Source organism: Fringilla coelebs (genome assembly GCF_963513975.1).
Source record: "Fringilla coelebs genome assembly, chromosome: 5".
Taxonomy (NCBI): domain Eukaryota; kingdom Metazoa; phylum Chordata; class Aves; order Passeriformes; family Fringillidae; genus Fringilla; species Fringilla coelebs.
Window position 1 is genome coordinate 14,437,439 of NC_140033.1, and position 26,148 is coordinate 14,463,586.

The 26,148-nt window shown below is 41.0% G+C and overlaps 2 protein-coding genes across 2 annotated transcripts in view; one reads left to right on the forward strand and one right to left on the reverse strand.

Moving 5' to 3' along the window:
* The first annotated feature begins 7,458 nt into the window (after positions 1-7,458).
* Positions 7,459-21,789, forward strand: DLD (dihydrolipoamide dehydrogenase). The gene is made up of 14 exons (XM_084206957.1): positions 7,459-7,555; positions 8,483-8,558; positions 9,263-9,342; positions 12,887-12,955; positions 14,824-14,893; positions 15,263-15,363; positions 15,708-15,851; positions 16,059-16,160; positions 17,231-17,421; positions 18,014-18,184; positions 18,575-18,764; positions 19,143-19,280; positions 20,589-20,678; positions 20,788-21,789. The coding sequence occupies exons 1-14, from the start codon at positions 7,517-7,519 to the stop codon at positions 20,851-20,853; spliced, it is 1,527 nt and encodes a 508-aa protein (XP_084063083.1). The 5' UTR covers positions 7,459-7,516; the 3' UTR covers positions 20,854-21,789.
* A 150-nt stretch (positions 21,790-21,939) lies between these two features.
* Positions 21,940-26,148, reverse strand: part of LAMB1 (laminin subunit beta 1) — a 44,663-nt gene continuing 40,454 nt past the window's right edge. The window contains exons 32-33 of the mRNA XM_084206956.1: positions 25,827-25,986; positions 21,940-24,929 (exon numbers count right to left, since the gene is read on the reverse strand). Of these exons, the coding sequence (XP_084063082.1) occupies positions 24,793-24,929; positions 25,827-25,986 (297 nt within the window). The 3' untranslated portion in view covers positions 21,940-24,792. The remainder of the gene's footprint in view (positions 24,930-25,826; positions 25,987-26,148) is intronic.

Consider the following 26,148-nt stretch of genomic DNA (forward strand, 5'->3'; position numbering starts at 1 on the left):
TTGATTTATTGTGCTAGATCAGGACATTCTCCCATCTAGGTGCTGTACAGTGCCTATAATCTCAACACTGCACTGAACTAGGGTGCAGAAATTACACTGTGTTTATCACCCTGTTATCGCTGAGAAACTTCCAAACTTCACAGTGTCATTATGCTTCAGAGAGAACTTTGGCTTTTCATAAAGCCAAGGTGACATAACAATGGGAATGTATTACTTCAGAGATTCTCTGTAGGTGCAAGGAAAATGTCACTGGTTTCTGGCGCAAAATTTCCTGCTAGCCACAATTCTCCCTGTTGCTCAGAGGGTCTAAAGGTCACTTCAGGAATTAGGAGAGCAGAGCATGAGGAAACCTAACCCCAGAGGAGAAGTGTACCATTTCTTTGATGTAATACATATCTCTTGAGGGTGTCTGTGAGTGAATTGTGTATCTGACAGAGCTTTTGGAATTGAAGAAAATGAAATACTGCACAGTTGCTGCATTTTTAATGGCCTTGTTTGAAGACAAGTTGAGATTTTAGTTAACATGAAGACTTTTGTGAAAACTTTCCACCTCAGTTTACATTTACCTGTTTTCCAACAAAGGAACAAATTGATTTTACAGCTATCTAAGAAACAGAAAATATTTGTAGTTTTTTGCTTGATTTTTATTGCAAAGCTGAAAATGTAACTGGGAGCTTAAAACAAATGAAAGTGAGGTGTTTTTGCTTTTACATGTGAAAATTACCTGGGACTTCATGATCAGCTCTGGTATGAATGCTTATAAAGAACTTTAAATTGGCATGACATATTGAGCACAGAAAAAGGGAAACAACAATCACGTATCTTACTAATTCTCATTGCAAAGACCTTGAATTATAGGTGCTGAGCAATTTTATCCTACAGTGAATAATTTCTTGTATTACCTTCTAGGAAGAACACAGACTTTTTCCCGTGAACAAACCAGGCTTTCATATACTGCATTGGCCTCATCCATAATCTCCTTTCTAATTAAGTCACTTTTCACAAGTGTAATGTGCAGGGAACAGAATTTTACAGGGTACAACATGTTACTGATATGCAAAGCCACCCACTGTTATTTGCAAAGTAATTGCTACCCAGAAGAAAGTCACATGGAAGGAAATTGGAGGGAAGGACATCAGACACAGACTCCCACTGTTTTTCTTCAATACAAACTTGATATATCAAGTTAAGCAAACTGATGGCTAAAGGGAAGTTCATCTCTGCCTCCTTTGAGGGGCAGTAACACAGTTGTGTCCCAGGGATGCTGAGGGCAGGACTCAATCATCCTCAGATGCCTGAGTTCTCCAGGCTTCTGGAGACCTTCCTTCATTAATGGGATGAGTTTTTTTTCTCATCAGCTTTGACTGTGTCAAAATTGGGTGTTTAGTGTAGGTCATCTGCGTCCCCCCTCTGCTCAGTATATGGCAGCACTAGAACTGGAGGACAATCCTTGACACCCACCTTGAGATAGGATGAGTGACTCTCTCAGTTTGCCAATCTTTCTGCATGTTATTAGGAAAACACATTTTCAGATTATTCTTTCTTTTCTCCCATAGGAGCCCAGAAGACAAGTTTTCTATCAGACCTGCTAAGCCAGATGTCCAACCCTGAGAGCTGCAGTAAGTCCTGCAATGATTACTCACTTTCTCTGTGTAGTAAAAGCAGAGGCAGGAATCCTTGAAGGCCCCAAGGAAGATTGCCTTGGCCTTGGTGAATGCATGTAAGACAGGCAGATAGAATCTCCTGGGTGCTTATTTTCAAAGATACCTGCTGACCATGCAGGGAATTTGGATACTTGCTTTAGGGGGATGGCTTCTCTAGGTGCCTAACATTTAAATGCAAAGCAGTATCACTCCCTCAGGTGAGGCAGCTGGATTCCACCTCACACACAAACCACTGCCAGGAGCAGGGTGCTGGGTGTTTAACCACTGTATGTTGCAAAGTCTTCAGTATATAATGGTTCAGCTTGGACCAGTGCCCTTTTCTGGGCCCACCAGGTGGTGTGAGAGAACCCAAATGAGTCCTGTCCCTAGCACCAGCTGTGGTACCCTTCGTAGGGTCTGCAACTCTGATCTTCTCCTTGGCTTGAAAATGCTTCAAGCTTCCCATCCCCTTCTTGCCTACGTGTGCTCCTTTAGAGCTCTAACTGGTAGAGGAATGTCCTGACCACTTAACTCTCCTGCTAGCACCTGGGAGCCACAGATCTTAGTAAAATACCTGCACAACAGAGCAAATACCAGGTCTCCTGATATGCTCTGTCCTGCCTTTTCAATGAATCTGAAGTATGCTGCTATTTTGCATCTGGCCCAGTTTCACTCACCTTCTTTCCTATTTATCCTACATATTTATGCAGAACCTCAAGCAGAGATCATTGACTTGCTGTAGTTTTCTCTGCACTTCTCATCTTGCTTTACTGGTTGAGTGATAGGAAGCTTTTCTATGTAGACCAGTAAGCTGAGCAGTCTGAAAAGCAGTGCCCTACTTTGAACAAGGATGCAAAACAAAATGCCATCCCTGTCTCTTTCTGGATACACTTTGCCCTGCCTCTCACAAAGAGAGAAGTTTACCAAAAGGATTTACCAAAGAGAGGAGGAATAATCTGAAAATGTTTTTTCTGAATAACAGCTTTGCAAGGTACAAGACACTGATGGCCACCATCCAATCCTTGAATGGAATGTGGGAGGTATTTTAGTTCTGTTTTTTCAAGTCAGATCCAGTGTTGTAGTCTGTCTAGATTGAAAATCTTGATGTGTACAAATAAACGTGTGCATAGGTACATATGCACATAAAATTTCAATGTTTAATGCAAGAAAATATTCAGTATTTCAAAGAAATAAAATGCTCTACTTCTTTCTAACACTTCCTTGCAGCTCTGTCAGTCTATGCAGCCATATTGCCCTCTGCTGACTTCAGTCTGTTCTGGCAGCCTCCAAGTCAGAGGTGACTCTTATTCTCAGAGCAAATCACCGTGATGCAAGTTTTTTCCTGACATAGACTTGCAGAATGGTTGAGGTTGGAAGGGACCTCTGGAGGTATCTGATCCAACCCTCTTCTCAAGCAGGGCTGCCTAGAGCTGGTGTCCTAGTGTCATGTCTGGACTTTCAAGAAGCTCTAAGGAGAGAAACTCTGCAACCTCTCTGGACAGCCTGTACCAGTGCTCAGTCAGCCACACAGGAAAATAACTGTTTGGAAGGAACTTCCTGTGTTTCCCTTTGTGCTCACTATCTCTGGTTCTGTCACTGGGCACTGCTGAGAAGAGCCCAGCTCCATCCTCTCTGCACCCTCCCTTCAGGTATCTGTATAACCTGATGAGATCCCCCTGAGCCTTCTCCAGGCTGAACAGTCCCAGCTCACTCAGCCTTTCCTTATAGCAGAGGTGCTCCAGCCCCTCTGCTATCTTCATGGCTCTTTGCTAGACTGTCCCCAAGATGTCTTTGTCTTCCCTGTAATGGACAGCCAAGAGCTGGACCTAGAACCCCAGCTATGTTTCCCCAGTGCTGAGCTGCCTCCTCTTGCTGACAAGATTCCTCCTCATGCAGCTGGAATCCTGGGAGCCTGTTTTGCTGCCAGGAGACATTTCATGAGTAGTCATGGATGCAATAACAAATGGAAGTGTAAACAGGCACTATAACCTCAGTGTTCATGAAAGGAGTGCCACAACCAAAGCAAGGTGAGGTAGAGTCATGCCAGGAGGAAGGGAACAAAAAGTACTCAGGTGTCCATGGTTTACAAGTACCACTGTTCTACAGACAGTACACTGTCTTTATGATCTTTATTACTCAGAGATGTAAAACCTCAAAAAAGAATTTTAACAATCTCCAAACTTCAGCGGAGTACCCAGGAAGGTTCAGAACATTTGTCCCAGACACCATGACCCCAAGGGATACGCAGTTAAGGGCAAGGCTATTCAGAGATAACTACCAGGGCTGAGGTGAATGGGATGGAGGGATGTAACTCTGCATTCCCTGTGTGGCCCTTTGCCTTACCACTGTCCCCATCCACTAATACACACTTTAATGCTTCCTGCATTCCCCCAGGCCCCCTACACCCTCTTGCCTGGGTGCTGAAGCAATGACCACACAAGCTGCCTTCCCTTTGGTGGCCACAGTAACCATCTGTACTGACCACACTAACTGGAGGCATCATTCAGAGCCTCCAGTCATTTCTTGTTGCAGGAGGTAGTCCTGTTCATTGTTTGCAGTAAACACATTATCATGGCATTCAGATTTGTGTCTGAAAAAACCTGTAATTTCCCTAGAAATACTCATGTACTGCCTGTGCAGTGGGGAGAGCTCCAGTACCGCAACGTGCACCAAGGCTGGGAGGCCAGGGAGAATTAAAACATGTTGGCTGAGTACTCTGAGTTAGCTACAGCTGGAGCAGTTTTGGGTTTTATTCCCTTTGGTTGGCTCATTATGAGGGTGGGAGGAAATGATGGGGACACTGCACTATCCAGGATAACTCTGGGATGCTTTTTCATTAGAATCACAGAATATTCTAAGTAGGAAGGGACCCACAAGAATCATCATGTCCACCTTGAGTGAATGGCCCATATGGGGATCAAACCCACAACCTTGGCATTTTTAGCACCACGCTCTAATCAAAAAGGGATTAAATATAAAATACTTAAATATATTGGGCACATACAGTCTCCAGCAATGCTGAAGGGCCGATCAGAGAAATCCTTATGGAAAAAGATAGAAGAGGAATTCTGCCTGCTGAAGAGGGCCTTTTTCCCTGGCTGTGCGGGAAGTAGCCGAACGCTGCCCCCTGATGGAAATACTGACGTATGCAAGAAATTAGTGCATCTAGTAAACCTGAGAACTCCTTTTCACAGAAAATATTTTTAATTTCAGGCAAGGTGGGAAATCAATAGTATGATCTATATTGCATATCACTTACCTAAAGCCACACTTAGGTGTTTTTAGCTTAAATTGAACAGAATATTGTGTATATCCTAAATTAGGTAGAATTCACTATAGAAAGAAAATTATCCTGGCCCATTGTTGTTCTCCCACAGGCAATGAAGGATTTAAGTTTTAAAATACTGATGTGCTGAAGTGCAAATAACAGATGAATGTAGGGTGTGCAATCTGTTATTCTAGAAGAAAAGACAATCTATTTTCCAGAAGAAAATATAAGTTCTGCAAAAATATAGAGAGCATTAAATTATACCACGCTAATTATAAAAATGTGTCAATATTCTAGTTAATTTCTTTTCTTGATTAAATAAATTGGAAACAATTGTTCCAAGACACTTGAAAATATTTTCAAAATTAAATATTTTAGATTTTATATTTTTGAATGTTTTAAAAATTGAATTTATTTGCATTTCACAGCCACAGAGTCACAGAACTGGTCAGGCTGGAAGGGCCCACACTGGGTCATCTAGTCCAACGTTCCTGCTCAAGCAGGGTTATCCCAGAGCAAACTGCACAGGATTGCATCCAGAAAGTTCTTGAATATCTCCAGTGAGGGAGACTCCAAAACCTCCCTGGGCACTCTGTTACAGTGCACAGTTACCTGCACAGTAAAGACATTCGTCCCCAGATTCAAGTGGAATTTTCTGTGCATCACTTTCTGCCCATTGCCTCTTGTCCTATTGTTTGGCACCACTGAGCCATTGCCTGGCTCCAATTTCATGGCATCCTGCTTTAGATACTTGTATACATTGATGAGGTCCTCTCTTAGTCACATCTTCTGGAGGAGAATTTTCTCCTAGAGAATGTGCTAGCTTGAGAATATTTTCAAGAATATTCTAGTTCAATTTTTTTCATTATTAAATAAACTGAAAACAATTATTCAAAGTCTTTCTAAAATTATCTTAGATTTTTCATTTTTTAATATAAAAAGATGTATGGGCATTTCACTGTTAATTAGATGGAAGAGGTTATTGTCTGAAACATGTAATTTCCCTTTCTCTGCTTGTGCCCAGGTGTTGTTCAGGACAGTCAATCTGGGACTGGGAGCTGCTTTGCTCACCCCAGGGTTCACTTTGGTGCCAGGTGGCTCGGTGAGTTCCCAAGTACCAGCACAGATTGGGGTCTGACCTACTTGAGAGCAGCTCTACTGAGAAGGACCAGTGAGTTTTGGTGGGTGGCAAGTTGATTCTGAACTGGCAGTGTGCCCTTGTGGCCAGGATGGCTGACCAGTGGTATCCTGAGGTGCATCAGGAACAGGGTAGCCAGCAGGCCCAGGGAGGTGGCCCTCCTCTTCTGTTTGGCCCTAGTAGGGGTGCCTCTTCTGTTTGGCCACATCTGGAGTGCGGTGTGCAGTTCTGGGCTCCTCAGCACAAGAAAACCAAGGAGCTGTTGGAGAGGGTGCAGCGGAAGCCACAAAGATGATGATGGGACTGAACACCTGTCTTGAGAGGAGAGGCTGAGGGAGCTGGGCCTGCTTAGTCAAGAGAAGACTGAGAAGGGATCTCATCAATACATACAAATGGGTAGTTGAATATTAATTAGCAGTGCCCTGGCAGCCAGGAGGGCCAACAATGTCTGGAGGGCATCACCAGCTCAGCCAGGGAGGGGGTTGTCCCACCCTGCTCTGCACAGGGCCGGTGTCACTTCAAATCCTGGGAGCAGCTTTGGGCATCACAATATAAAAAAGACATTAGGTTAGACATTATTAGATTAGACATTATTAGAAAGACCTTATTAGAGAGCATCCAAAGGAAGCCATGAGGATGGTGAAGGGTCTGAAGAAGAAGCCTTATGAAGAGATTTATGAGGATTTATGATGCCACTTGGTCTGTTCAGCCTGGAGGAGACTGAGGGGAGACCTTATTGTGGTCTTGAACATCCATATGAGTGGAAGTAGACAGGCAGGTGCCAATCTCTTCATTCTCATGATCAGTGACATGACTCGAGGAAACATCATGAAGGTGAGTCAGGGGAGGTTTAGATTGGATATTAGAAAAAGTTTTTGCACCCAGAGGGTGTTTGTGCACTGGAACAGGCTCCCCAGGGAAGCAATCACAGCCTGACAGAGTTACAGAAGTATTTGAACAATGCTCTCAGGCACAGGGTGTGACTCTCGGGCTGTCCTGTGCAGGGCCAGGAGCTGGATCCTGATGGGCCCCTTCCAACTCAGCACATTCTATGAGTCTCCGATTCTAGAAATATCTCAAAAACTGGTGCCAAGAGGATGTGTCAGATTCTTTTTAGTGGTGCCGGCGACAAGAAGAGGAGCAATGGCCATAAAACAAAACACAAGAAGTTCCACCTCAACATGAGGAAGAACTTGTTCAGGCTGAGGGTGGCAGAGCACTGGAACATGCTGCCCAGGGCGGTCGCGGAGTCGCTCTCTCTGGAGACATTGCGAACCCGCCTGGACGTGCTCCCGTGTCACCTGCGGCAGGTGACCGTGCCTCGGCAGCGCGGCCGGCCGGGCCCGCGCCCAGAGCTCGCTCCCGGCCCTGAGGCCTCCGCGCCCGCCTGGCCCCGCCCCGCCCGGCACTGCGCCTGCGCGTGTCCGCGGAGTCCTTGAGCGGCCGGGGCGCGGCGGCACCGCCGACATGCAGCGCTGGGGCCGCGTCTCCTGTGCGCTCGCTCGGGTACGGCACCGGCGGGGCGGCGAGGCGAGGGCAAGGGAGGGGACAAGGGACGGAAGCCGCGCCGGGCAGCTCGGGCCTGGGCTTTTTTCAGACCCCTCAGCCCGCCGGGGGCGGGCGTGCGTGAGGGCGGGCGGGGCCGGAGTGGCGCCTTGAGGCGGGCGCGGGCCTTGGCCGTGCTCCCCTCCCTGCCTCGCTGTCCCCTTCCCTCGCCGCTCGGGCGGGCGGAGGGGACGCGGCGGCTGTAGCGGCCCTCAGGGTCCGTGAGCGGCAGGGACCTGTTGTCGTGTGCGTTGTCGGTGCCGGTCCCTCGCTGTCCCGGCCCGAGGGAGGCCGCGGCCGTGGTGGCTGCAAAAAGCGCCGCCGTCAGCCGGCCCCGGCTTTTGGGCTGCGGTGCTGGGGACCTCGCAAATGCTTCCAGGGACATCCTCTACTCCAGTTACAGGGTGATCGGCCCTCGATGTGTTTGTAGCAGCTGTTCTGTGCTGTCTCATTACTTTTTCGTAAAGGTTAAAAAAACTTGCCCACCTGAACCTCCTATAAGCTACAGCTGCCTGTTCTTAGGAAGTGGCTGAATGGGTTGGTTACAGAACAAGACTCTTCATAAACTCCTCTAGATATCTAATTTATGGCATTATGTGGTTTGAGACTTGAAAGTTTTGTAGTTAGAGGTGAGCCTGAGGTGAGATTGACCTGAGAACAGGTGTGATGACAGACTGAGGTGACCGAGCAGGTAAGTGGCAGAGCAACTTCTGCCTCTTGTTCCGGTCAGTGCTCACTGTGGTTCAGTCATGCTGTTCTTGTTTTGGTTAGCTGGTGACAGTAACTGTGTATTCCTCTGTGTGTGGCTGAATGCTTATTTTCCCACAGGGATAGACATAAACTTGTAAAACCAAGGGGTTCTTTTAATTTTTTTTTTTTCCTTTCTAGAGAAGCCATTTTGATCGAATTCATCATGGTCTTCAGGGAGTTTGTGCAGTGCCACAAAGGTCCTATGCTGATCAAGGTAATTTCTTGTGAGAAACTTTTTTTGGACAAAAAAACCCTCACCACCCTAAACCACCACAAAAAACAAAACAATGCTTCAAACTCAGAAATCAGCCTTCCAGATGAAATCTATGTCAGGGTGGAGATTTAGATGAAAACTGTGGTTTGTTTGCATAATTTGATTTCAAGCTAAAGCTATAAATAGAAGTTGAACTTCACCATCACTGTTCTTACGTTAATTAATATTCTAAAAGGATTGTGGTTACAAGATATGAGCTAGGTACAAAGTTCATAGCTTCCACTGCTTTATAATCAATAGAGTTTGCACAGAAACCTATTGCAGCCACATCTTCCCATTTATAAATTTGTGGCATTCAGTAAGCATTTATGTTTGGTGCTAAACATCAATAGAAGCTATGTTGGAAAAAATGTTACAATAAACTATTAAGACATCTTGGGTTAAGTTCTTAAAGTCTTTAAAGCAAGAGGGATGGGAAATTCAATTTCTTGATGTCATTTTACATTGTTTCCTGTGTGAAATTTAAGACTGGTTATTTTTCTTGTGGAATGAATACCCTTAGACCACCTTTCCCTGTGTCCAGAGGGTTACTTTCAGATATGAGGTGTAGCTTCCTTATCTAATCCTATTTCATTAACTTGCATAATTCTTAATACACAATAATTTTGCTGAAAAATTAGTAACTCAGCTGTTCTCTGTTTCAGTTGATGCCGATGTCACAGTTATTGGCTCTGGCCCTGGAGGATATGTTGCTGCTATCAAAGCAGCTCAGCTTGGGTTTAAGGTGAGACCTCACTCAGATAGCACAGTACTCATCTAGGTGAACTTAAAAGGTGTCTGTGATACTGTAATCCTTCTGTCACATCTTGGGCCACCAGATGCTGTAGATATCTTTTGCTAATCTTTCCTTACCTTGCTTACCTGCATTATGCAGAATTTGAAACGGAGGTCTGACGGTATTACTCTCTATAGCCCTGCTACTGACAGCTGCTTAGGACAGCTTACTTTTGGTTGGAACTGATAGTTGAGGTGAGCTTATACTCTTGAGAAAGAGAAGGTGGGAAAACAGTGCTAGGAAGGAATTTTTCTCTCAACAAAAGGAAAAATAAAGAGATCTTGACTGACAAAAAGACTGGTGGAAAACTATTCTGAAGAACAGACTGAGGGAGCTCAGAAGGAGAAAAAGCTGTATTCAGCTAATGTGCTTTTTGAATGTAATGGAATTGTACTGCCATGTTAGAATTTTAGAGGCAAAAATGTGTGTAGAAATACTGTAGTATCTTAGTTACATTTATTTATTTTCATCTCTGTTGTTTTGCTTGTTGTCTTTGAATGCCTTTCAGAAGAGGCAGTTTGTGTCTGATATGTATTAGTGGTGTGTCATTTAATTAAGTATTATGAGAGTTGTATGTGCATAATATATTTCAGATGTTTTTAAACTTACAAAAATACAGAATGTGACTTCAGGATATTTTTTTGCCTTCACTTCTTCTTAATATGAGCCCAACTGTTGCTCTTGGCACTGCATTATTGTTCTCATAATTATCTGGAGCTCTGAGAAGGTGGTGCTAGCAGTCTTGAGCATGTTTCTGCTGTTTGGTATGTCACAATGTTTCTGAATTACCTAGACTTCATGACCAAAATGAACTCCAGGTGATGAGTTCCAGTGAAGCACAGGAATGAGGGGCTCATGCAGCACGTATCTTCATCTTTCAGTATTTTCAGAACTTGGCTGTACAAGGCCCTGAGCCATCTGATACATCATGGAATCACAGAATAGTTTTGGTTGGAAGGGATGTTAAAGCTGGCCTTGTTCCAGCTCCCCTGCCATGGACAGGGACACCTTCCACTAGACCATGTTACTCAGAGACCCATCCAGCCCAGCCTTGAGCATTCAGGAGTGGGGCATCCACAGCTTCTCTGGGCAACCTGTTCCTGTGCCTCACCACCCTCACAGTAAAGAATTCCTTCCTAAGAGGTGATATAATCTATGCCCTTCAGCTTAAGGGCATAGATTTCTGTCACTAAATGTCCTCATGAAAAGTCCCTCTGCAGACTTCTGCCAAGCCCCCTTTAGATACTCCAAGACTGCTCTGAGGTTTCCCCAGAGCCTTCTCAGCCTGTCTTCAGGAAGAGCTGCTCCGCCACTGTGATCAGCTTGGTGTCCTCCTCCAGACGTGCTCTAACAGGTCCAGATCAGTGTTGTGTTGGGGACTCCAGAGCTGGACACAGTACTCCAGGTGGGGTCTCATGAGAGTAGAGTAGAGGGGGAGAGTCACCTCCCTCAATGTCTTTGATTGTTGCCATTGTTTGGAGAAGGAGGTTTAAGTAGATGGCCTCCTAAGGAGGTCCCTTCAAACTGAATTTGTTGCTAATTCTGAGTGTTGTCCCTCAGTGGTCAGTACTCCCACAACTGGGTGTCAATAACATCTTTTTGGGTGTCTCTTAGCCTTCTAATATGTAACTGTACCAAAATATAAGTGTTTGAGATTCCATTAAGTTGTAATCTTCCTATGACCTAGAGCAAAATAACTGAATTGTCTTTGCACATCTTTGTGAATTACTATTTTGTCATAATAAGTACTCTTGCTTCTGGATGTATATGGTTACTTAGCTAGTAACCTGAGGAAAAAAAGGTGCTCATTGATGCAGGTTTTAATAAAGATTGTGGCCTTCTGCCATGTGACTTCATGTTTGATTATTCCAAAGCTATTTTTGTGCCTGGCTATAAAGCAGCTTTTCTTGGAACAGTACTGTCCTTGAGTCCTTCATATCTGTGATTAACAGTAGGGTATCATACACAAGGGGGTTAAAAAGTGCCCTGGATTCTGTATTTCGTCATAGTAAAAAATTATTCTATTACAGTGTTTCACAGCTAGTTAGAGAGGGGAAAATGCTTGGACACACTTGTGCATGTCACCATTATCACTGAATAAACATGTAGAATGTTTTTGGTGTCCTTGAGGAATCTAAGGAGATGTTTTTAGTAGACTGGCAAAAAGATTGTATAGTTACACCATCCATGGAAGAACCTGCTCTACCGAATTAGTTCAATTTCAATTTTAGTGCTATTTCTACTAGCACAAGCCTTGAGTCCTTGTATCAGCACTACAGCATCCCATGTTGCTGCCAATACTGTTCTCTGGATATTGGCTTTCCAAAAGCTTTGCTTGGCCTTGTCAGTGAAGTGTATGTAAAATGGATGAGGCAGAACATCCTTACTGGGTAAAGGTGGGAGCAGTTGTTGTGTATTTCATGTATTCATTTGCTTAAAACAAGAAGAAGGGGAGGTAAGGGATAAGCATGTCTCAGAATGTTCCGGTGGTTTGATTTGGTGAATTCTGCTCTTCATGTTACCATCACCTACCTTAGCACAAAAGGAGCAATTTAAAGAAATTGTGAAAGGTTTTCACCTAGGTTGTTGCCTCTCAGTAGACTGGAACTCTCAAGAGTGTGAACCAAGGTTACAATTATTTTGAATATGTGTGTGCCTTCCAAAGAAGGAGATGCCAATTCCTTTACTTCTACAGAAATGGTTTAGGATACTCTCCTTCATTCTCTCTCCCAGTGATCTGTTTTTAAATGAAGTTTTGGCAGTTGTTTTTGTCCTTTGCGCACTTTGATGTTGTCAGCTTAATGAGAAGGAGATGAAATATTTTTCCATCCCTGTTGCTATTGACCTTATTTTTGTTTGCTTTTGCTGTACTTCATTTTTGTTTTTTCTTTCTTTATAGGTGTTGCTACAACTTTATAGCAGCGGGAGGAAATGTTGTTTGTGGCTTGGGGGTTTTGTTCTGTTTTGTTTTCTTGGAAGAAAAGATAGCTTCCTGGGATTTTAATCTATGCCAGTTCACTTACCAGTTGTTTTCTTGGGTTTTTTTTTGAATCTTCACATGATTTACATGTTTTGCTTCTGGCATTTTTTTCTGTAATTGTTAGGGGAACATCTTTCACTGGACTGAGTCTTGTATTTATTATTTACTTTGTAGATTTTTGTGGTAGGACTACAAAAATAGATACAAGTAGCACTTGAATGAATGGTGCAGTGGCTGTGTTTGCAGACAGTGAACTGATGCAGTTTGGTAGAGAATTTGGTTGCAAAGAGCTATTTTATGGGTTTTAAGTTAACAAAAAATGAGGGAAGGGAAACATGAGCTGTAAAATAAATCTAGGAATTAAATTAATGGGACACTTGTAGAGGTAGAATAACTAGACAAGTAGACAAATGTCTTTGTCATAAATTCTAAATTGTGAGATAGCCTATAAGGAAATGGTGGCAGAGTATTACTAAAAAATTTTTTTTTTTCTCCTCTGTTCTTTTTCATCAGACTGTCTGTGTAGAAAAAAATGCAACGTTAGGAGGAACCTGTTTGAATGTTGGATGTATTCCATCCAAGGTAAGTGTGCATGTTTGTCATAGCTTCATTAAAAGCAGCTGACATGGTGTGCTTCACTTGGAAGGAGATTAGGAAGGAGTTTTCATTAAAAGCAGCTGACATGGTGTGCTTCACTTGGAAGGAGATTAGGAAGGAGTTTCTCAAGATGGATGTAGATGTAAAAATGGCCTGGAGATTGAGGCTGGTGGCACTTGTGTGGAGTAGTACAGATGTGGAGAGAAAGAGCTGAGTCCAACACATACACTCTGAGAGAAAGGAGAAGCAAGAAGAAATTAATAAGAACTTGCTATTTGACATTGTGAATCTGGTTTAAAGTAATTTCAGACCTTGGCCTTTGCAAGAACAGTGCTGTTGCTGGGGAATCTGCCTCAGTAGCACCCAGCAGGTGAAGGAAGACAGTGCTAAGACTGGGTTTGTGATGGCTGTAGTAACATACATAATATTCTTAACAAGATCCCTCCTAACTGTTGCTGTTTGTTATCCTTTTGCTCAAGAGGTTCCATTAGCATGGGAAGAGAAAATACAGTATAAATACTACATCTTTTTTAAAAATTATATTAATTTTTCTTAACACTTTAGTAATCATTTTAATGAGGTTCAGAGTATCTTAATATATTGAACCACTGAAGCATGTTAATCCAGACAGTGTTACCTTGACAGTTTGAAACTCTGCTAGGCTCTACTTAACTAACTTCTCAAGTACCCTTTTATTTTTTTATCTTTGAGATTTCTTATGAGAATACTGTTGAACCCGTGGCTAAACTTGAATGCTATCTAGAATTCATTTGAATTGCAGTAAACTTAAGAGGAGGATATGTAGGCTGTGTACACCAAGGCAGTAACAAATGATTCAAATATTCCGTTCCAGAAAACCAACCAAAATAATACCTTGGGCATGGATTTTTTTCCCTTTCTAGTTGCTAAAGTCTTAAGCAGTGCTTGCATCTTTTAAGTAATGTGAATGTTACAGATTTGGAGCTGTCACAGTTATGTGGAATTGAGAAATTACTTTTAAAGACAGTTGATAAAAATTATAAAAATGGAATTATCTTATTTTGATAGTATTAGTTTTACACAAACATAGGTAGATAAGGCAAGTATTTCAAAATGCCCTTTGAATCTTTTACTGTGCCTGCTTTAGATTTAAGTCTGTGCAAACTCACACTGCTGTCCTTGCAAAGATACAGATAATTTTGTATTTGGGGTGGCTATTACAAAAGAATCAATTTTCTTAGTAAGATCCTGCCTTAACCATGTTGGTATTTCTAATCAAAATACAATTATTGAGCTTCTGAATTTGAAGCTACTAATTTTTAGCCATGCATATAAAAACTATTCTTATTTTATATGTGAATTTGGAAGATCCGTGTACCTGAGCTAGCTCCAAGCCATCCAGTTTCAGCTCGGCTGGCTGTGCATTTATAGAAAATTCAGCACAAAACCTCAAAATTTAACTCATATGTGTGCACAGGCTGAAATCTTAAGCATTTTAGTGTAGATATTCCTCATCCAGTTATTCTGTATCTTCTCTTTGGCCATGAGTCACAGTTATCTTTTTCTTCCTCTACTTGGTCTGTTCTTTTTTTTTTTTTAATCTCTGTGGAGTAATTATCAGTTTCTATAGTGAAATGAGAAAAAAGAAAAGGTGTTCATTTAATTGTTTTATATTTCTATGTAAAGTATGTAACTTCATTGAATGTTTCATAGGAGCTACTGTGTACAATTTCTGTGACTGAAATACACCTTCTCAAATATGTAGATGTCAAACAATAGTGAGAACATTTTGCAAATAGTACAATTCTTTTTCCTTATAATAAATATTCTTGTGAATGTATGTCCAAATTCACATTTCTGTGTGTCTGTTTTAGGCCTTGCTGAACAACTCACATCTGTATCACTTGGCCCATGGAAAAGATTTCGCTAATAGAGGAATTGAAAGTGAGTGAAGGGTTCTCACTGCCTGTTACATAAGTGGTTTCCACCAAGAAGTAAATTTAATCTTTCAGATCTGATTCGTGTGGTTTTCTGGTCAGAAAGTTTTTAGAGTTATAAATAATACCCCTTATCTGTCATTTGGAGGCTTAGGAACATGTCTGGTCTTTGAACTCTGGGTAATGGATGGATGGGTTATAGTTGAAAAGTGCAATATTGATTTTTAGCATAGCAGTTGTTGAATGTAACCTTCAGCATTTAGTAGGGCCATTCAACACATCTTTCTGTGCCAGCTGTTAACTGTGATGAGGTTATAGCTCCTTTAACATTAACACTCTGCAATGCTTGATGCAAGTTGTTTTGCTTTAACTTTAGTTACAGGGATCCGTTTGAATCTAGAGAAGATGATGGAACAGAAGAGTAGTGCAGTGAAGGCCTTAACAGGTGGAATTGCTCATTTATTTAAACAAAACAAGGTTAGTTTGAATTTTATACTGAGGTATATCCATTTTTTAAATCGGAATTTCTTACTTTTTACATTGTCACATTGCCACATAAATTAGAGTGACTGATATGACAAGGGCAGAAACTGAATGCTTCTCTTCCAGAAAACTTTTAAATGCCTAGTGCCTTCATTCTTCATCTGCTTAAAGGAATAGTATACTATTCCTATTTCTACTAGTATATCGTTACTTTGTGATTTGTACCAGATAGTGATGCAGAGAGATGTTTTAGCAGTATCTCTAAGCATTAGTGAGAATCTGGTGTAATGTAGCCTAACTTATTTGAACCTGACTTAACTGTGTTCTGATTACTAAAGGTTGTACATGTATCTGGGTTTGGAAAAATAACTGGCAAAAACCAAGTCACTGCAACTAAAGAAGATGGCAGCACACAAGTTATCAACACAAAGAACATACTCATAGCCACAGGCTCAGAAGTTGCTCCCTTCCCTGGAATTACTGTACGTATTTGAACTTAATTGTACTTCCTTTTCAGTGTCTCATAGCCACACAATTTAATGTGTAATAACGGTTTGCACCTAATTGCAGTTCACTTTCTGTGTGTTTTATTATAATATGTAAAAGATATAAAATACATATAATAATATGTAAAAAATAATATGTAAAAGAGATTGCAAACCTCCCTTTGTGCATTTCTTTGTCATTAGATTGATGAAGATAACATTGTGTCATCCACTGGTGCGCTGTCACTGAAAAAAGTTCCTGAAAAGATGGTTGTCATTGGTGCAGGAGTCATTGGTGTGGAACTGGTGAGAGGATGTTTAAACCACTTGACCTTTAATTTGTAAAGGAAAAGGGTGGGTTTTTTTGGTTGTATTTGATGGTTTTGCTGTGCTTTAACACTTCAGTGAGTTGTTCTGTTCAGACTTCATAGCCTGCTAGCTCTATTTTTTACCAGAAAAGCTGGGATAAGTGTTTGTTGGTCAGCACTTCTGCAGCTGGTTAGATAAGCAAAGAAATTAGAGACCAACATCCAGGGCCTTGCATGTTTATTTTTCTCTTTTAGAGGAATAGGAATGTGAGAGAATGCCAGGATAGTCAGGATGAATTCCTGTGTTTAGTAGTTAAATCTCAAGAGATGTTTAATGTGATCTGGTAGTACATATCCTATCAGCCAAAAGGGTGGAGACTTTGTAGTTCCTTGTGGTCTGAGTCCTTTTACGTCACACCTACATCTTTCAAAAAGAATTTATATTTGCTGGTCTTGCAGCTGCTTGAAGCTGTGCCCATCTGCCAAGTGGTTGCTTAACCTGCTGACCATTAAGCTGGGAAGGAGTAAGCAAAGTGAAATTCTGTATTGGGTGGATGTGGGTAACTCTAGGTAAATAGGGTGTACATGGGTTTTGTTGGTGAGGCTGAGGATTATGGTTAAGGTTATAAATACAGACCAGCAGAGGCTCCATTTTGTTGTGTAAAACTTCCTTAATGTGGTATTGTTTTGATTAATTAGTATTTGTATTAGAGTACCACAAGCAATTCCCTTTGGGTTTTCCTTTCAGATTCTTTGATTTTTGAATTTCTTCTATACCTATAGTATAAAACATCCATTAGTTATATTTAGTGATTTTTTTAGCTATTTCTTTAAAAGCCCAGTTACCTGAATTCAATCATGGAAGTTTTGAGTCTGCAAATGAACGATGATAATTTTTTTCCTGGAAAGGCTGGGGAAAGTTTAGCTTGTTTTATTTTACATTATGTTTGTAGAAACTGATCAGTTTGCTGTTACATGCTTTAGAAGAGTTTACGGTCTATTGTGAATATTAAAGTATCTGAAGTTTGATTTTCAAAAACTCTTTTTACCTGTATTGTTTACCTGCAGGGTTCAGTTTGGCAGCGCCTCGGTGCAGATGTTACAGCTGTTGAGTTCATGGGCCATGTTGGGGGTATGGGAATTGACATGGAGATCTCCAAAAACTTCCAACGTATTCTTCAGAAGCAGGGATTCAAGTTTAAACTGAACACCAAAGTTACTGGTGCTACCAAGAGACCAGATGGAAAAATAGATGTAGCGTAAGTGTTTAACATAAAAACATAAAACTAAAGGAATGCAAAATATATTCTTCCTTCCAATCCATCAAACCTATTTAAAAATACAGTCTGATATTATTTTTTAAATAGGAATGAAAATTAATTATTTAGTGCAATTAAGTGTTTGTCCTTCTTTAACAACTTACAGATCTCATAGTTTTGGGTTTAAGTCTTAGGTTGCTAATACAGGAGAGGTTCCATTGACTTGAGTTGAGGGCTTGCTGGCATAAAACCACTGTTATAGTGAGATCAGTAATAAAAACAGAACTCTAAGTCATTATTTTCATGGAAGATATTTGCTTCTGGTATAACTAGCATAAATACCATGATTGTTCAGTCATTTCTAAGCCACTAATTCTTGACTGCGTACTGGAAGGTCATCTTGTCTTAGGGTAAGCCTGGCAGCAATATTATTGTTCTTGAATGGGAATAAATGAAATTATCCAGAGAGTTTATTTTAATACTCAAGACCTTTGAAGTTTTATACATGAACAGTTAATATAGAATACTAGCCAGAGAGAGAGTAAGGCTACAAGTTTACAGCTTAGCATTTTTGCTTCTTGTTTTGCTGTAGTGTTGAAGCTGCTGCGGGTGGCAATGCAGAAGTAATAACTTGTGATGTGCTCCTAGTTTGCATCGGTAGGCGCCCTTTTACAAAAGATCTAGGTCTTGAAGAAATTGGAATAGAACTTGATAAGAAGGGGAGAATTCCAGTCAACAACAGATTCCAAACCAAGATTCCAAAGTAAGTAAGACTAATTTCTTTTCCTTTTTTTTTTTATTAATGCAGAACACTTACTTTTAAAGTTTAATTTAATAAAGCACTCCTGTTTTTTAATAACAGAACATATTTTCCCTTTCTGAAGAGAAAACTCAAGATATCTGTATCATTTCAGTAGCTAAAAACTTTTAGTCAGCCTTTGAAGTCTTGTAATTTAAAAGTCATTATCTATTTCATGTCACTAAGTACCTCTTGAAGTGTGGTCATTCTGTGGAAACTGCTAAAATGAAGTATTTTAATCTGTTTTGCTTAGAGTTTTCAGTAACATGTTTCAAAGAGACTGTTATGTAAGGTAGCCCAGGTGTGCTAGGATGTTTTTAAACAGTGTCTTATTCTGTTTCATTGGTCTGATAGCATCTATGCTATTGGTGATGTAGTTGCTGGACCTATGCTGGCCCACAAAGCTGAGGATGAAGGCATTCTTTGTGTCGAAGGCATGGCTGGGGGAGCAGTTCACATTGACTATAACTGCGTTCCCTCTGTGATCTACACTCACCCTGAAGTGGCCTGGGTGGGCAAGTCAGAAGAGCAGCTGAAAGAAGAGGTACTGTTTGTTTTCTTTTCCAGCAAAAACTGGTTTTCCACTTTGAGCTTGGTTTCATTCTCTAGTTGTTTATCTAGCTACTTTATCCAAATTTCTGCATTTGAATTTATTTCTTAGGGGATGTGAGTGAATGATGCTTTTGTGCATGCCACTCTCTCAAGAACCACAGTTCTCTTTAATAACTTGCATTCTGTGACATTAATATTATTTATTTGCAAATTAATCTTTTTTCTGTACACTCTTACACCATTTACAATGATAGTTCATGTACATTCCTGTGTCTCTTGTTTTAGTTCTGCATTGCTTCTCCTCATGTATGTAACAGCTGGTTACATTGTTCTTGTTGGTCATTAAATCAGTAACACATCTGTTTTGCAGGGCGTGGAATACAAAGTTGGCAAATTTCCATTTGCTGCGAACAGTAGAGCAAAGACAAACGCTGACACAGATGGCATGGTGAAGATACTTAGTCACAAGTCGACAGACAGGATGTTGGGTGCTCACATTTTAGGCCCAGTAAGTATCATCAATTGTGCTTTCTTAGCCTTGTAACCTTCTTATTTAGTGTTGCATAGTTGTTGAGTTAGAAGTGGTGTTTGTAAACAGGAAGGCTTGAGTTCACCATACTGATTTTTTTTTTTTTACAGTTCTGTTCTGCACCCCTGACCTCCATCCTACTTTTTAGTTACTTAGGTGTAACTTAAAAAAAAACCCAGCTTTATTTTTTTTCCTCTTGAATTGCTATAGTTATTTATTTGGTTTCTTTGACAAGTTTTGTGTGGTGAGGTTTTTGATGGTGTTTGTGGTGGGTGGGGTTTTTTTGGATTTTTTTTTTTTTCATTTTGTTTTTATGAATACTGCTAAATACTTGAGAGACCAGCAGAAATTGTTCATTCAACTTTTGGAAGTTGAAGGAGCTGAAAAGATTGTCTTTTTAATTGGTGTTTACTTTTTCCCCTTCTCTCCAACTAAAGACCTCAGCAAGGGTGGTAATCTTATGCTGCAGTCAGCAAATATGGGGTCAGTAATTTATGGAACTTAGAGTGAAAAAACCTTTGGGATGTCCCCTGTCTAGGAGGTGTTTTGGGTTTTTTTGGTCAGAGTTGGACCCTAGTTTTTCTCTGTTTTGTTTCTTAGCTGTAAATATTTTCTTTAAAATATGTTTGCAGAAACACTTCTGTACATTTTTGTGTACAGCTTTCTTTAAGAAAAACACCAGACTGTTCTCAATAAGATTCTATGCTACTTATTTTCTCTTGCAATTGTAATAATTTAGAAACCTACATGCCTTAAAGGAAGCACAGCTCTGTCTCATGGCAGCAGATCTCATTTTCTTCATTGGGAAAGGACTGGAGGAAAAATCTTATGGTTGTAGATCTGAGTGCTAAAAATGTAAGAGGAGATTTAACTATTTTTCACTCCTCAAATATATATATTCTCTTAGTAAACATGCATAAATACAGCAAATAAAAATGAAGGTGTAGGTGTAGTAACATGTCTTTTTTTGATCTAGTTATCTCCTTAACTTTTCAGGGAAGCATTGACGTTTTGGGTAGGCTTCCTTTCATGGAAAAATGCCTAGCTTTTGCACAACTCTCAGGAATGAGAGAACAAATACTGTCATTAATGTGTGGATTGATGCTAGGTTTGACCACAATCATGAATAGAGTACATTGCTTACATTATAGCCCAGATGAAGTGCTAGTTAAAACATAACTTTTCTTTTTTAGCAGAAAATGCTTATTTATAAGCTGCTACTGCTGCAGCAGAGCCTGGACAACTGCGTAAGAATTTGTGCTAATTGCAAGTACCATTAAATTACAGGGTGCTGGTGAAATGGTGAATGAAGCTGCCCTTGCTATGGAATATGGAGCATCATGTGAAGATGTAGCCAGAGTTTGCCATGCCCATCCAGTAAGTGTTTTCTAAAGGGGCTGTTGAAAACCTTTACACAAACATGCTGTTTGTGTAGAAGTCCTGTAGCTATTAATGACTTGTAACTTCTTGTGTTTGCTCCCTACAGACGGTGTCAGAAGCCTTCAGGGAAGCAAACCTAGCAGCATCCTTTGGCAAAGCTATCAACTTCTAAAATGAAAGAGCAGATCTTTGTACATATATAGTACATCTCTGAAATGGACTGTGGGCCCTTATGGAAGGCTGAGTCTGAGTATTTTAGGACTGACTTAAGTGAATATCTTAATTTTAAACATCAGATATTTAAACAAGTAGAGTTTGGAACAAGTGGAATTATCCAGTCTCTGTAAACTAAATACTTAAAATTACATGTTTATTTACACAGTGAATGTTGCAGAAAAGCAGCCTGACAGAACTCTTTTCTTTTTGGAAACCAAACATTTTGCTGCTGCATGGGATTATCAGGTATGCTGGTCAGAACTCTGGATGATTGTCCAGCATACCTTGTATTTTCTTATTTGAAGTAGTGTTACAATAAACCAGTTGAATACTGGCACTTAAAATGCCACTGGCACTTAAAATGCCACTGTCACTTCCGCACAAAAATGTGTTTCCGTCTGAAGGGATTAACTTTAACCTACTTCTTACAAAACAACCAAAATTTGTTTTGACCTGGTAGTGTTGGGATGTTGGGAGAAGAGGGGCTTGTGTAGATCAATTAAAATTATACTCACTTTTTAAAGAGAAAATTATTGTCTGTATGATTCTCCACATCAGGTTTTCATATTGAAAACTCTTAAGGGGAAAAACTGAGTGCTGATTGAGAAATGAAAAATTGAAGACAAATTCATTGTACTGCTACCTAATCCTTTTTGGTTTTAAAGCTTCTATTGTCCAGCTCTCTTAAACTTGAAATGCTAAAACTGGGTAGTGAAGCAGTGTTTGCTGTTAAATGCTATGACATGAGGGTTATTCTGCACCTTCCACACGAAAGAGCTGCAGTGTCAGCTCTCCACACAATTAAGACATACCTTCTTCTCTTCTGTTTTCTATTTTGTTCTCTTTTTCTGTCTCTTCTGTAGCAAGAGAGCTTAATAAATACTTGACATGGCTGGAGGGTCTTCTTGGATTTTGTTTGTTGATTGGATCCTTGTAGTGTCTAGGTTGTTGATTATGTGAGCAAACTCACAAACAGATGGCATTGTTGGAAGATCTTTAACCTGATATGGAGCCATGCCCAAATCCAGTAGTTAATTTTAACTTCTTTTCCAAGGTGCCATTTCTTCATTTGCCAGGCTCCTCTGCCTTGAAGAAAACTTCAATACCTGCTGGTATTGTGCATGTCCTTTTTCATTATGCCAATGGAATGAGAAGTGCACATTCAGAAGGTAGTGCTGGCTTTGGTTTTTTGTATAGACAAGATGGTTACATCTTTCTAGCTTGCTTTATAGCTTCTTATTCAAGTATTGATCTGTTATCCATAGTTAGTGATAGAGATGGATGCCAGCATTACCATATCAGTTAATCAGTAAAACACCAGTGATACTCTTCTTCATTTTGATTTATTTTCTTAACTCCTACTTTAAATGTAGATGGGGTTAAACCATACCACCTCATTAAGCTTATCACCATCTGATTCATGGGTATGCTGGCTTAGTGAATTAATGTGGATCTGCTTTCAGGTGTTAGTAGGAAGCTGCTGAATGGAACGTGAAGGTGAGACAACAGAGCAGAAAAGCTTGATTCTTCCAATAGATCTTGGCATTTTAGAATCGCTTCTAACTTAACAAAGGTACATGTTAGTGTTAATCATGTGATTTGCAAGTTGTTCTTTACAGAAACCTTGCTCTTTCAGAAACAGTTTTGTGTCTCTTCCCTCCACCCCCTGAATTCTTGTAGCAGTCTTACTGCAATTCATTCTTGAAGTTCATCAGTTAGAAAAGTTTGTATCTCATTTTATGTTAAATGAAGTTTGAAAAGCCAGGGAAACTTATAACCAGTAATACTTCTAAGTTTGTACTGGAGACTGAGTTTTCCAGACATTTCAAAATAAAAATCAAGGCCTTAAAATTATTTTTTGCTACTTCTCTTGCTGTCATTCCCATTCCAGTTAAGTGTACAAAAAAGTGTAAAAGTAAAATGAGCTGCTGAGCCACCTGTCAATGTCTCATGGCAGTTAGGCCTGAGTGCTGCCAAATTGGCACTTTGTAGCAGCTGCTGAGTGTACTGGCTGTGAACAGTGCATGATACTGCTGTGATGATCAATTCCTTCAAAGAATTCTTTTTTGTTGTGCTGGTTTTAATCTCTGGAGTTTAGGGGTAGTTATTTATTTAATCATGATGCCCTTCAGTTTGCTCAGGTGGTGCTGTATCATGCTGTAGTTGTCCTGATTTTGACGATCACACTTGCTTATCAAACCTGATTTCCTTTTATCACAAGATAACCCATGTAGCTGGTCAGGGGAGCCAGTTGATATACCCTTTTTGAATTTCAGCAAAGCTTTTGATACTGTCTCTAAGGGTCCTTCTGCACAGAATGTCCAGCACAGGGCTGGATCATTGACTCACAGGTTGGGCACAGAGGATTACAGTGAATGGGGTTCACTGAGTGGTGACCTGTCTCTAGTGGGGATCCACAGGGTTCCATCTTCAGTCCTGCACTTTTTGTCTTCATTGGTGACTTGTAGGCAGGACAGGAAGGGCTACTAAGCATGTTAGCAGGTGATACAAAACAGGGAGGAGCTGTTGAGTTCCTCTAAGGCAGAGAGGCCCTGCACAGAGACCTTGACAAATTACAGAACTGGGCAATCACCAGCCACTGAAAGTTCAGCAAGGGGAAAGGGCCAGATTCTGCACCTGGATGTATGGACAGACTGGGGAATGAGAGGCTGGAAAGCAAGAGTCTGGAAAGGGTGTGGGGGTCCTGGTCAGTGGAAAGTTGAATTATGAGTCAGCAGTGCCCTGGCAGCCAGGAGGGCCACCCGTGTCCTAGGGGCATCAGGCACAGCATCACCAGCTGGGCAAGGGAGGGGATTGTGCTGCTCTGCTCTGCAATGGGGTGGCCTCATCTCGAGTGCTGGGGGCAGTTTTGGGCACCTCAGTATAGAAAAGACACTAAACTATTGGAGAGTATCCAAAGGAGGGCAACAAAGATGGTGAAGAACCTTGAGGAGGAGCCCTATGAGGAGTGGCTGAGGTCACTGGGTCTGTTCAGCCTGGAGGAGACTGAGGGGAGACCTCACTGCAGTTCCAACTTCCTCATGAGGGGAAGAAGAGGGGCAGACCCTGATCTCTGGTGACCAGTGCTGAGGGAGTGGCCTGAAGTTGTGTCAGGGGAGGTTGTTGTTGGATATTAGATAAAGGTTTTTCATTCAGAGGGTGGTTGGGCACTGGAACAGGCTCCCCAGGGAAGTGGTCACAGCACCAAAGCTGACAGAGTCCAAGGAGGCTTTGGACAGTGCTCTCAGGAATATGGACTGACTCTTGGGGTGTCCTGTGTAGGGCCAGGAGTTGGACTCGATGGCCCTCGTGGGTCCCCCCCAGCTCTGCTTATTTTGTGAGTCCAAGCTTGGATTATCATATAAACTTGGTGCATTCATACTTTCAGTGCTGCCTCTCTGTTTTCACTACATACCAAATGTTTCATAATCCCTGACATGAATGTTGTCTTAGGTCTAACTGGGTACCATGCACTTTTTGAGTGCTGTGGCATAACTAATTACACATGGATGGTATTTCTTCATTCACTGATAATTTGGTCTGAGTCACCATATTATGTTTTATAGTAATAGTAACCCTTCTTTAGAATTACATAGCTCAAGCCAAGATTTTATTAGATCTCTAACCAGTGTAAGAACAAAACTTGCTAAAAGATTAATTGATGTACCATTGCAGCTACTGAAAACAGGCAAGAACTTAATGAGTCATACTAGGTACATACAGTGATACAAAAGTACTGTTTATTTTAAACATCAAAAAGTTACTTTTCTTTGGTTCTGTGGCTTTAAAGTCAATATAAAACCTGTTCACCTTACCAGGTCTCAGTGTAATGTCAAAAAGAACTAGTATAATACTTGTAAAACCCATCCTGAACACAAGCACTTCCCACTCCTGTTTATAAGCAAGTGCTGTAAACAGCAACCTTCTGGCTGATTGTCTGTAAGAGGGAGCGAACTGTCTCTTCCAGCTCCACCAACTGCTTGGCTTTGTCTTCCAGAACTTTCTGATTGTTTTCATACGTATTTTCCAAATCTGTAGGCAAAGGAAGGCAAAAAAACCAGCTTAATTGATGTTGTTTTCATGCATGTAAATCATTATAGTTATGGATAAACTACTATTCAAGTTTATTTCTATTGTGGAAGATATTCTGATTGAAGAAAAAACCAAAAAAACAAACAAAACCCCCCAAAATCAAGAAAGGCAGTTTTTGTTTTCTTAACATAGGGATGTAAAGGAACAAAGAAGTTATTTTCCAAAGGTGAAAATCCAGAAGTGTATTTTGAATGTTAGAATAATTGTCATTCTTTGCTCTATGGTGACTTTTACAGAGGAGTGAAATGTTTTGGCTTGTGATGATTAAGACTACCCAGCAAGTCACAGTAATTGTGCAGGAGTAGCAAAGAGGGGAAGAATTAATTCCTGGCCTGGCAAAATCAGAAGGAAAATTCAATTCTGTCTCCGGTAGCAAATGGCAGATTGCCTTGTTCTGGTTTGATCAACTTTGTCAACAATAAATGTTAAATTAATCTGTGAACTGGAACTTCTGTGTCCTGATTAGCTTTTGTTTTAAGAGCTTTCCAGGGTGGGGTGAGGGGCATACTGTTTGGAGATGAGGGTCTTGCTGGAACAGATGAGTCCTTGTCTTGAGCAGAGTAGTTTTGTTCCTTCCCTGTGGTGGTTCTGGGGAGAGTGAGAGGTGCCTCACCAGAAGTTTGTGTCTCACATCTCACCTGTAAGTTTCAGCTAATTCTATAGAAATCCTTGCTTCAAAAGACAGTATTTTGTCCATTAGAGTAAGGAAAGCAGATCCAGCCTCAGTCACAAAAAAGTACCTTTTCTTTTCCCCTTCTGCTAATGAATAGCTGGTTTAACAGCATGAAATTGCTTCACGTTCTAAGGTGCCAAATTACCTCCTCAGAACAGCCTTACCTTTGAGCAGCTGGAGTTTGCTGTTTGCTTGAGCCAACAAGGCTTTAGCTTCATCTTGCAACACGCCTGCTTTCCTCCGGGCCTCGGCCGACTCCTCTGTCTTCCTGGCAATGAGCTCTTCCACGGTTCTGTACTTGCCGCTGAGCTCGCTGTTGAGCACCTGTTCCGAATCCAAACACAAGATGGAGCTCACACAAAGCCAATAGAGCAGGAGTTGGCCTTTCCTCCCTCTGTCCTTTACTAGTCGGGCTGCCAGGAGAGACTACGCTGGGAGCTCACTTAAAGAAAGCAGAAGCCATGTCAGGATATTTCCTACCTTCTG

Coding starts and splice junctions, on each gene's coding strand:
- DLD (XM_084206957.1), top strand. CDS start 7,517: ATGCAGCGCTGGGGCCGCGTCTCCTGTGCGCTCGCTCGG. Junction 12,956..14,823: donor TTGGATGTATTCCATCCAAG/GTAAGTGTGCAT, acceptor TGTCTGTTTTAG/GCCTTGCTGAACAACTCACA. Junction 19,281..20,588: donor GTGCTCACATTTTAGGCCCA/GTAAGTATCATC, acceptor ATTAAATTACAG/GGTGCTGGTGAAATGGTGAA.